This window comes from Chiloscyllium plagiosum, chromosome 21, assembly GCF_004010195.1.
Source record: "Chiloscyllium plagiosum isolate BGI_BamShark_2017 chromosome 21, ASM401019v2, whole genome shotgun sequence".
In the NCBI taxonomy this organism is placed as follows: Eukaryota; Metazoa; Chordata; class Chondrichthyes; order Orectolobiformes; family Hemiscylliidae; genus Chiloscyllium; species Chiloscyllium plagiosum.
In genome coordinates, this window is record NC_057730.1 from 22,110,709 (window position 1) to 22,122,709 (window position 12,001).

Consider the following 12,001-nt stretch of genomic DNA (forward strand, 5'->3'; position numbering starts at 1 on the left):
AGCATAATGGTCACCATTGCTAAGGTTAAGGGCCACATCATCTGATAGGAAAATTGTCACTCCTGAAGTACAGACTGATGCTGTGTGTAAGGACCATGTGGAAGTTCCAGCACAGCCAATTCCGCAAAAGATATCAATAGGTCAGGAAAGTGACAGATCAGGAAAGTGAAGCTGAGGTCAAAGATCAGGTGTGATTTTCTGAATGCCTTTACAGACTTAAAGGGTCGTATGGTCTACTCCTGCTGTTGTGCGATGTCAATGCCAACATGCCGTATCCAGGAATTTCAGAACAGGAGGCCATTTAGACCTTTGAAACTGTTTGGTCACTTAATGAAATCATAGCTGATCTACAATCCAATACAGAAATCTATCAATCTTAAATTTAAAATAATTAAAGGGAGCAGTCCAGAGTGTGCATATCTGCCATAAAAATCTGGAATTAAGAGTCTAATGATGATCTTAAAACCAATGGCACTTATTGTCATAATCCATCTGATTCACTAATGGCCGTTAGGGAAGGAAAGTGTCATCCTTAACTACTCTGGCCTACATGTAACTCCAGATTTACAGCAATGTGGTTTACTTTTAACTTGCCCCCTGGGCAATAAATATTGATCTAGCCAGTGACAACCACATCCTATGAATGAATTTTTTAAAAAAGTAATTAATAATTGACTCAGCAGTAACTGCTATTTGCAGAATAACGTTCCAGATTTCAACCATCTTTACCGTGCAGAAGGATTTCCTCATCACTCCTGAAAGTATAAACATTAAAGCAAGGTCAATGTTCCCTAGACCTAGATGGAGTACATATTCCAACCAGCCAACAGAGTTTCTACTTCCTATCCATATCCTTTCCTCTTAATATCTTGAAAACTTTAATCAAATCACTCCTTGGCTTTCCAGATTCTAAGGTTTAGCTCTAGTTTGTGCAATCTCTCTTATAATTTAACCATTGGAGTCCAGGTATATTTCTAGTTAATGTGTGCAGCATTCATTCTGAGGCTAATATATTTTTCTGAAAGCGTGGTGTCCAGAACTGCCCAGTGTTCTCCAGTTGGGTTATAACCAGGGCTTTGTGTAGCTGAAGCATGATTCTACAGCTTGCATCTTTGACCTCTTGATATAAGAAGGTCAATATTCCATTAGACAGGATGGGGAATTAAATGGTTGCTTGAAAATGAACAATGCTGAGGGTACAGAGAGAAGACGGGAGAATGGCACTAAAGTGCGATACTCATATGGAGAGCCATGCAGACATGATGGGTTGAAAGATCGCCTCTGTGCAGTGACAACACGATCAACATTTTAAATTGTTTTCTGAAAAACAAATAGTCCCAAATTTCTTTGGATCTCTGCTGTGTAGTTTTTCACCATTTTAAAAAGTACCATCTTCTGTCTTTTTTTAAGTCCAAAGTGGGCAATTTCATTTCACATTGAAATTAATTTGCTCCTGTTTTGCCCATCTATAACATTATGTTTCCATCTGCATTTCTTACAATGCCATAATTCTTTGCCTCATTGGAAAATATGGACATAAATGTGGGTTCCTATACCATCTTAGGTTGTTGACTCTCACACCAAAATGTTGAGGCCTGAACACAAATCCTTGCAGTATATCATTAGTTACAGTACCTATTCATTAACCCTATTCTCCCAGCTCCAGTCAAGCAATTTCCTAATCAGTTCAATAGTTTATATTCAATGCTATGCATTAATTTTAGCCATGTTTCGTATCAGGAACTTTATCAAACATTTTCTTAAAAAGTTCATATGAATAACATTCCATATACAATGCCTGTCCACTGCAGTAATCACTATTTCAAAGCATTCGTAAGATTCATGAAACATGACATTCCATTACGATCCTATACTGGCTCTCTAATCTGAGGATTTTCTTTAATAACTTTATCTTTAATTATAAAGTCTAAATTTCCCATCGGATATTAGATTAACTAAGCTATAATTCCCTAGATTCAACTCTCATTTTTTTTTAGTTAAGATTAAGTACAACCTTCCAGTTTAAAGGTATGTATCACATCTTACCAAAGTCAAAGCCTACACTTCACATCTCTCAATCACCAATTTTCTTCTGTTGGTCTGTTATAGTTAACTGACAGAGGTCGGTCAGCATGGAATGGTTAACAGCTACATTATTGTTTACCCTGCAATTATCAGGGTGATGCTAATACAATTCAATGTAGGTTACAAAAAATAGAACCCCATAGCCTTGTGGTACAATGGTAGTGCCTCTACCTTGCAGACAGAATGTCTGGGTTCAAATTCCACCTGCCCTGTAGGTAGTTCATAGCATGGCCAAATAGGTTGATTAAAAATATCTACAAAGTTCTTCAGGCAGTAATGGTCAAGTAGTTAGTCCATAGGATTAAAATCATTTGGAGTTGCCCAATGCAAGTTCTACCAACCAAGAGGGATTATGTGGCAAAGTGTTAATGTTCCTACCTCTGGACTCTAAAACCCAGGTTCAAGGCCCACCCACCCAGGATGCATTGTGTCATAATATGCCTGAATGGTTCAATTAAAAATTATAGGGCTCCTATGGCATAGTGCAAATGCCCCTAGCTCAGAATCACAAGATCTGGGTTCAAGCTGCACCTACTCGAGATATGTCATAACATATGAACGTGTTGATTAAAAACTTTACAAACCTTCAGAAGGAGATGCTGATTATAGTTCTTCATCATCGAGATAGATTATGCTGGAAAATACAAGCTCCCTGAACAGAACCAGCTTCAGCAAAAAACACACAGCACAGTATCAGGCTAATGTGTGAAAGTGATTAGAAATAGAATAGCCCACCACTATAGTAGTGACAACCACACGTAATGGCAGCAGAGAGGCAGTCTCCACTGAGCACGAAACTGCACTTTAATGATCAGAAGTGCTAACAGTACAGGATCCCATAGTAAGGGTCTTAGCAGATTCTCTGCACTTACCTGCATGACAATGAAGCTCTAACACCTGCCGTTTATCTCCATTTCCAGTTTCCAGTGGCAGAATTCCTAAAGTCCCTCCTCCTGAATGAAACAACACAATGATTTTAGAATATAACCGGTTCAGAAAGGCAATGCATAATACTGACTCTCAGGACGTTATCACAAGGTTAAAAACATTATTGAGGTGTTGGGAGCTCAACAGCAACTCATTATTATAACTCATGAATCAAACTTCCTATTTGTATTATTTCCCTCTCTGGTGCTCAAGTCCATTCTAATCTTACCCACTGTTTTGAACAGAGAATGAATCATTGCCTTAAACACAGGTGAGGTGCCAGAAGACTTGAGGGTTGCTCATGATGTCGCTGTGTACAAGAAGGGTAGTAGGGATATTCCGGGTAACTACAGACCAGTGAGCCTGATGTCAGTGATGGGAATGTTGCTGGAGAAGGTACTGAGGGATAAAATCTATTTATATTTAGAAAAGAATGGACATATCAGTGATAGGCAACATAGTAAGGCACGATCTCCCCTCTCAAAACTAACTTAATAGAGTTCTTTGAGGAAGTGACCAAGTTGATAGATAAAGCTGTAGATTCATGGATTTTAGTAAGACGTTTGATAAGGTTCCCCATGGTAAACTAATGGAGAAAATGCACATGGTATGCACGGTGTTCTAGCTAGGTGGATAAAGAACTGGTTGAGCAACAGGAGACAGAGTGTTTCGCAAAATTGAGAAAGGTGACCAGTGCTGGGGCCACTGTTGTCTGCGATATACATAAATGATCTGAAAGAGGGGATTGTTGGTCTGATCAATAAGTTTGCAGATGACACGAAGATTGGTGGAGTAGCAGAAAGCATAGGGGACTGTCAAAGAATATAGGAGAATATAGATAGACTGGAAAGTTGGGTGAAGAAGTGGCAGATGGAGTCCAATCCAGTCAAATGTGAGATGGTGTATTTTGGGAAGTCTAATTCGAGAGCGAATTACACAGTAAATGGAAGAGCCTTGGGAAAAGTTGATGAGCAGAGAGATCTGGGAATTCAGGTCCATTGTACCCTGAAGGTGGCTGCACAGGTGGGTAGAGTGGACAAGAGGGCATATGGTATACTTGCCTTCATCAGACGGGGTATTGAGTATAAGAGCTGGCAGCCCATTGTACAAGACTTTGGTTCGGCCACATTTAGAATACTGTGTACAATTCTGGTCGCTACATTACCAAAAGGATGTGGACGCTTTAGAGAGGGTGCAGAGAAGGTTATCCAGGATGTTTCCTGGTATGGAAGGTGCTAGTTATGAAGAGAGGTTGAGTAGATTAGGATTGTTTTCATTAGAAAAAAGGAGATTGAGGGGGGACCTGATTGAGGTCTACAAAATCATGAAGGGTATAGATAGAGTGGATAGAGATAAGCTTATTCCCAGGGTGAAGGATTCAATAACGAGAGGACACACTTTCAAGGTGAGAGGTGAAAAGTTTAAGGGGGATCCATGCAGCAAGTACTTTACACAGAGGGTGGTAGGTGCCTGGAACGCGTTGCCAGCAGTGGTAGTAGAGACAGGCACAGTAGATTCATTTAAGATGCATCTAGACAGACGCAGGAGTAGGTGGGGAGCAGAGGGATACAGATGCTTAGAAATTGGGCGACAGGTTTAGATAGTGGATTTGGATTGGCTCAGGCTTGGAGGGCTGAAGGGCCTGTAAATTTTCTTTGTTCTTTGGCCATTTCTGTTGTTGTTGACCTTTGGCACATTTAGTAGTAGAGGTGAAAGTCTCTGATTACTCATTGTAGTTAGATGCACTCCCCTCAATGCCATCCTTCACATGCAAATATTGAAATTTTGGTATGTAGAACAATACAGCACATGAACAGGCCCTTTGGCCCATGATGTTGTGCCAAAGATGACACCAAATTAAACTAATCCATTCTGCTTGCCCTTGGTCCATATTCCGCCACACCTTGCATAATCTTCTGTTTATTTAAAAGGTTCTTAAACGCCCCTATCATATCTGCCTCCACCGCCACCACTGGGGGCAGTGCATTCCAGACGGTGTAAAAGAAAATTTGCCACTCACATCCACTTTGAACTTTCCCCCTCTCAACTTAAAAGCATGCCTCTTGTTTTAGACATTGTAACTCTGGGGATAAAAGAAGATTCTGGCCATCAACTCTGTCCATGCATCCCTTAATTCTATAGACTTCGATCAAGTCTCCCCTTAGCCTCCACTGCTCCAGAGAAAACAACCTAAGTTTTGCTAGCCTCTCCTTACAGCTCAAACCCTCTAGTCCAGCCAGCATTTTAGCAAACCTCTTCTGCACCTTCTCAAAAGCCTCTTTTCTGGAATGTGGCGACCAGAATTAAATGCAATACTCTAAGTGTGGCCTAAATAAAGGCTTATAAAGCTGCAACATGACATCCTGACTCTTCTACTCAATTCCTCAACCAATAAATCTTCGAGGAGAAAGTGAGGGCTGCAGATACTGGAGATCAGAGCTGAAAACGTGTTGCTGGAAAAGCGCAGGTCAGGCAGCATCCAAGGAACAGGAGAATCGACGTTTCGGGCATAAGCCCTTCCTGAACATCGATTCTCCTGTTCCTTGGATGCTGCCTGACCTGCTGCGCTTTTCCAGCAACATACTTTCAGCTCCTCAACCAATAAAAGCAAGCATGTCATACGCCTGCTTTACCATCCTATCTACTAGTGTGGCCACTTTCAGGGAGCTATGAACTTGAACCCCAAGATCCCTCTGTACATAATGCTGTTCAGGTTCCTGCCATTTACTGTACACTTTTCCTTAATATTTGCTCTCCCAATGTGCAGCACCTCTCACTTACACAGTTTAAACTCCATCTGCCATTTCTCCACCCATGTCTGGAACTGATCTATATCCTACTGTATCCTTTGACAATCTTTTACTTTATCCACAACTCCACAGAACTTTGCATCATCTGCAAGCTTACTAACTCACCCACCTACATTTTCATCCAAGTCATTTATATATGCCACAAACAGCAGCGGTCCCAGTACGTATCCCTGAGGAACATCACTAGTCACGGACATCCTGCCTGAAAAACACCCTTCCACCATTACCCTCTGTCTTCTGTGAGCAAGCCAATTCTGAATACATTAAGCTTAGTCACTGCAGATCCCAAGCATCTTAAACTTCTCAATGAGTCTACCATGAGGGACCTTCTCAAAAGCCTTACGAAAATCAACGTAGACAACACCCACTGCTCTAACCTCATCGATCACCTTAATCACCTCCTCTAAAAATTCAATCAAGTTAGTAAGACATGTCCTGCCCTGCACAAAGCCATGCTGACTGTCCCTAATTAGGTCATGCTTTACCAAATGCACGTAAATCCTATCCCTAAGAATTCTCTCCAATAGCTTCCCAACCACCGATGTGACACTCACCAGTCTATACGTTCCTGGATTATGCCCTTTTCCTTTCTTGAATATAGGAACAACATTAGCTATTCACCAGTCCTCCAGCACCTCTCCAGCGGCTAATAGAGATCAATGTCAAGGCCCCAGCAATCTCCTCTCTTGCCTCTCAATACACAGAATTCCATCAAGGAGGCTCGTACAGGAACAAGGGTAGGCCATTCAGTCCCTTTAATGTGTTTCACCAATCACCAAGATTGATCTCACCTCGACTCTCATTACTTGCCTTTGCTGTATTCTCAATACCCTCAATGAATGAAAATCGATTCAATCATCCTTACAACCACAATGCCTGGGAGAATGAGTTTGTGATTTCCACTACCCTGTGAAAAAACGCTTATTGATTTCGTGGCATGATTCTAATTTTAAGATGACAGATTGTGAGCAGGAAGCATGTGATACTATGCTGCAGCCAAATTCAAGCCCTCTGGAGATCAGCTAACTCCATCTAAGATAAGGCTCACAGGATATCTTGCTCAGAGTGGCTGGGTCACTTTGACCATTTGGGCAGATGATGTGTTGTAGTTATTGAACATAGGAACTACTGGATACAAGGATAATCTCAGGCAAACAGGCATGCAATATTGCTTGTAGCCTCGACAGCTTCAGCTCAGGAGTTCGAGCAAGGATTGAATTATCAATAATGTAGCAGAGAGAAAGAAAAGCTACCAGAACATTTTATTCAGTCAATTCCCCGAGGATAGTGTCCTCCGATTTGGTCATGGTCAGGGAAAGGAGGGTGTGACTGCCAATAAGGCAAGCAAAGGGTTTCTAGAGGGCTGGAGCACATAGCCTCAGATTTACAATTGTATGACGAAATTTGAGGGATGTTTTTCAGCTGATTTGAAGAGACTGAGGGCTATAATGTAGATGAACTAACTGACCATGCACCATTGTACGGGAAGCCATTCAAGTGGAGAGAGCAAAAAGGAACAGTGGTATCAGGAGACAATATGGTAAAGGAGGTTGGCACTGTTCTCTGCAGCAAAGACTAACTGACCAGAAGGCTGAACCCAGTACCATGGTTTGGGACAGAAGACAACTTAGACTGGGAGGGGAAGGATCCAATAAACATGGTCCATGGAAGTACCGCCAACATAGATAGTCAAGTAAAAAGAGATTTCTGTGGAATTAGTATGAGGAGCTAGGCAACAAATGAAGCAGAACTCCAAAAGTTAATAATCACTGGATGACTACCTCAGCTATATATAAATTGGCTTTGGACAAATAGCAGTACAGAAATAAAAGCATGGCTCAAAGGCTGGTAAGGAAGATGTGATTTCCAATTTGTAGGGCACTGCTACTAGTACGTGGGAAAGTAGAGGCTTTACAATTGGGATAGTCTACACCTAAACAGTGCTGTATCCACTGTTCTAGCAAGCTACATAACTAGGTAAGTAAAGAGGGTTTTAAGTTCAATAGTGGAGACAAGGCCCTCAAACTGAGAAGATGTGGAATCACAAGAAGAGTAGAGTCAAGCCAAGAGTTCTAGAAGGTCATTATATGGGAAATGATAAGCAGACTGTGTCAAAAAGGGTTGGAGAATAGATATTTAAGAGCAAATCAACAGGTAAGATTACACGCTACAGAAATCATAAAAGAATAAACCTAAAGATTCTGTATCTACATGTATGATGCATCCAAAACAAAACATATGAACTGATAGTGTAAACAAAAATATGTTTAATCTGACTGCAGTTATAGATGCTATGAAATAGATTGAGACTTAAATGCTGAAGAGTATATGACATGTAAAAGGACAGGTAGCTAGGAACAGGTAGACAAGTAGTCCTGCAAATTAATCGTAGTGTTAGGTCATCCCCTTTCATGTGCTAATTTCAGGACAACAGGATATGACAACAGTTTAGATATAGATGAGAATTTATGTGTGGAAGTGGTGTACAGGTCCCTCTGAGGTTCTCTCAGACTTTGGGGTGGCAAGGTGGCTTGGTGGTTAGCACTGCTGTCTCACAGCGCCAGGCACCCAGGTTTGATTCCCACCTCGGGTGACTGTCTGTGTGGAGATTGCATATTCTCCCAGTGTCTGCGTGGGTTTCCTCCAGGTGCTCCGGTTTCCTCTCACAAACAGGTCAGGTGAATTGGCCATGCTAAATTGCCCATAGTAATAGGTGCATTAGTCAGGAGTAAATATAGATTAGGGGAATGTGTCTGGGTGGGTTCTCTTTGGAGGGTCGGTGTGGACTTGTTGGGCCGAAGGGCCTGTTTCCATACGGTAGGTAATCTAATCTAATCATGCTGTTTTGTAGCATTATCTCAAAAAAAAAACAGACCTTTTGAATATTTTTAAAGCAGAGGTAGATAGATTCTTGGTAAGGAAATGAAAGGTTATCAAGGTTATGCAGCAATGTGGAGGTGACAGAAACAGTCAGATCAGCCATGATTTTATTAGATGGCAGAGCAGACTCAAAAAGGTCCTCTCCTACTCCTAATGTTCACATGTTTGTATTAGGACGATTTCACACACTGAAGTCACTGTAGTCTATTTCTTGGTCTCACCTGGGCTCTGTGCATTGAAAGCGATGAAGGCACAGCTTGATTTGATATGATTTCCATAGGAGGCAGCAGAGCTTGACTTAATGTCATTGATCCAATCCTGCAGAGGCATTAAAATAAGATTTACAGCCTGAAAACTTCCTGTTCTAACCATGCTTTCCAAAAACAGCAATATTTCCCAACCTGACCTCATGACCAGGGGTCTCTATACCTGTTTTACAATTATTCCTTCTACCCATGTCATTCTACCATTGTAGTCTCTTTCTCCATATCGTACCAGACTGTCACATTAATGATAATGGTTTAAAAATCAAAACCTCATCAGGGATTGATTTATTCAATAGGTACATCTTTCTTAAATAACACATTACAAGTTACAAGTCAACTGATTTCAATAGTGCTCAGAGCTTGAAGACACAAAGCAGACTAACTTGCAGGTGAAGTAGACACATAGCATAAGTCCTTAAAAGTGAATTTTCTTCTTCTTTAATATAAGGTACAAACATACAACATACCCCACCTTCCAAAAGGCAAGTTCAACTATTTATAACAGAAAATCAACATGAATCTCTATAACACAATTAGTTTGCTGATACATCCAGATCTCATGATGCTGACTTTAGATGAAGGGTGTTGTCGATTGACATATCATCTGTTATTCCTGTTTGTGTTCAAATTTTCCTTTCAGGGACAGAGTTGTTGTCTCAGCATTTCGTGATCCTGATGCACCATAGCCATGTTTTGCTATAGGTTAGCCACCAAGTGATTATGTTCCTCAAGCTGTTTTGATTGGTTCTAATTTGTTTGGCATTTACAGTTCTGTTCCTCAACAGCTTTTAGCTCATTTTGAAGTTCCTGGTTTTACACCACGATTCTTCTAATGGGAGACTTTCACATACTGAAGTCACTGTGGCCACTGCGCAGTGGTGGAAAGAGTGAATGTTTAAGGTGGTGTATTTGATACTGTTACAACACAGAAAAGATTCACCCCATTCTGTAATCTGCGAAAATTCAAGAGGCCAAGAGTTATCCCAAAAGTCACTATTTAAAGTAAAAAAAAATTTAAAGTAAAGAGAATAATTAATGAACAACTATTTACAACTCCTTTCTCTATCTTTTACCCTCCCCACTACAATACTAGTCCGATAAAACCCCCAATTAAGATTTACTGAAAAATTCAAATTTAAAAACCAGCTAGCTGGCGAATCTTCTCTTTGTATCTTCCTCTGTAGATTTGTTCCCAGTTTGGTGTCGATGTTTTCTCTCTGGACAAACCTCTTCTATACACAGGTACTTCTAAGAGTTCTGACTAGCAGTCTACATCTGTTGGTCTTTTGGCAGTTCTCATCTAACTGTTCAATTTTCCCCCGTCTTATACCCCAAAGCATCGCTTCATTGGTCACAAGTTGTCAAAACATCAAATTCAAACTTGATTGGAGTTTGGTATTTTGGGGCATGATTTAAACTGACTGGCTGAATTTGAATTTGTTTTTTTTGTCTCCAGGCAGCCCAGCTAATCTAACTGTTTGACCAAATGTTACATTGTTACCTTGTGCCGGACTTTCCTTGCTAGCTTTTAACTCTCTTAAAAAGTACAGTACCTTATAATACCTCCTCCCGTAAGAAAAAAATGAATCATCATAAGCTTATTACCAGTTTTGTTTCTCGTAGTCGTTCAAAGAGCTCTGCCAACTGTACCATGTGATCGTTCCACGACTTACTAAAGATCACTACATCGTCCAAATAGACTGCACAGTTTGTTAACCCAGCCACAACTCTGTTCACGAGTCTTTGGAATGTGGTGGGTGCATTCTTCATTCCAAAGGGCATCACTTTAAATTGATATAGCCCATTTGGGCATACAAACACAGAAATTGCTTTCGCCGTCTCGGATAAAGGTACCTGCCAGTACCCATACATTAAGTCCAACTTGGTGATGTAATTGGCTTGTCTGACTTTCCCGATACAGTTCTTCAATTTCGGAATTGGACAGGAGTCTGATTTTGTAATGGCATTGACCTTCCAATAATCCACACAGAATCATTGAGACCCATCCAGTTTGGGAACTAAGATGATCGGCGAATTCCACTTGCTCTGGCTTGGTTCGAGCATGGCCTCCACCTCCATCTGGGCCTGTTTGGCTTTGAAAGGATTAAGCTGGTAGGGGTGTTGTGTTAACAGAACAGTATCCCCTACGTCAACTTCACGTACAAGAGCGTTTGTCCTCCCTATCTGATTCTTACATATGTCCTTATACTGCATTCTATCCTCCTGACACAGATAGCTTACTAACCTATCTCACTCCTCAAGGACTTCTTCATTTTTTAAATCTATTTTGAGGCACATCAAAATCCACACCATCTGGATTTGATTCCTCACTTTGTGGGACAGTAACTTACACCTGTTGCTCCAGTTCTTTCTCTCTCATATAATAGTGTCAACACGTTCAAATGACATACCCGATACCTTTTTCTATCTGGCATCTTTACTAGATAGTTCACCTGACTCAACTTTTTCTCAATTTGATAGGGATCATTAAACCAAGCTTTGAATGGATCTCTGATCACTGGAAACAGTACTAACACATCATCCCCTCCAGAAACAATCCAAGTCTCAGAGTTTTTATTTGCCACCTGTTTCATTCATTCTTCCTCCAAACCAAAGGAGTAGCCATGGGCACCCGCATGGGTCCCAGCTGTGCCTGCCTCTTTGTAGGATATGTGGAACAGTCCATCTTCCGCAGCTACACTGGCACCACCCCCCAACTTTTCCTCCGCTACATCGATGACTGTATCGGCGCTGCCTTGTGCTCCCACGAAGAGGTTGAACAGTTCATCCACTTTACTAACACCTTCCACCCCGACCTCAAATTTACCTGGACCATCTCAGACTCCTCCCTCCCCTTCCCAAACCTCTCCATTTCTATCTCGGGCGACTGAATCAACACGGACATTTACTATAAACCGACCGACTCTCACAGCTACCTAGACTACACCTCCTCCCACCCTGCCCCTTGTAAAAACGCCATCCCATATTCCCAATTCCTTCGTCTCCGCCGCATCTGCTCCCAGCAGGACCAGT

General features: G+C 41.3%; 1 protein-coding gene across 1 annotated transcript in view; it reads right to left on the reverse strand.

The window, feature by feature from the left end:
* LOC122560634 (coronin-7-like) overlaps positions 1-12,001 on the reverse strand; it is a 172,057-nt gene that overhangs the window by 143,064 nt on the left and 16,992 nt on the right. The window contains exons 2-3 of the mRNA XM_043711484.1: positions 8,924-9,020; positions 2,958-3,038 (exon numbers count right to left, since the gene is read on the reverse strand). Coding sequence (XP_043567419.1) covers positions 2,958-3,038; positions 8,924-9,020 — 178 coding nt within the window. The remainder of the gene's footprint in view (positions 1-2,957; positions 3,039-8,923; positions 9,021-12,001) is intronic.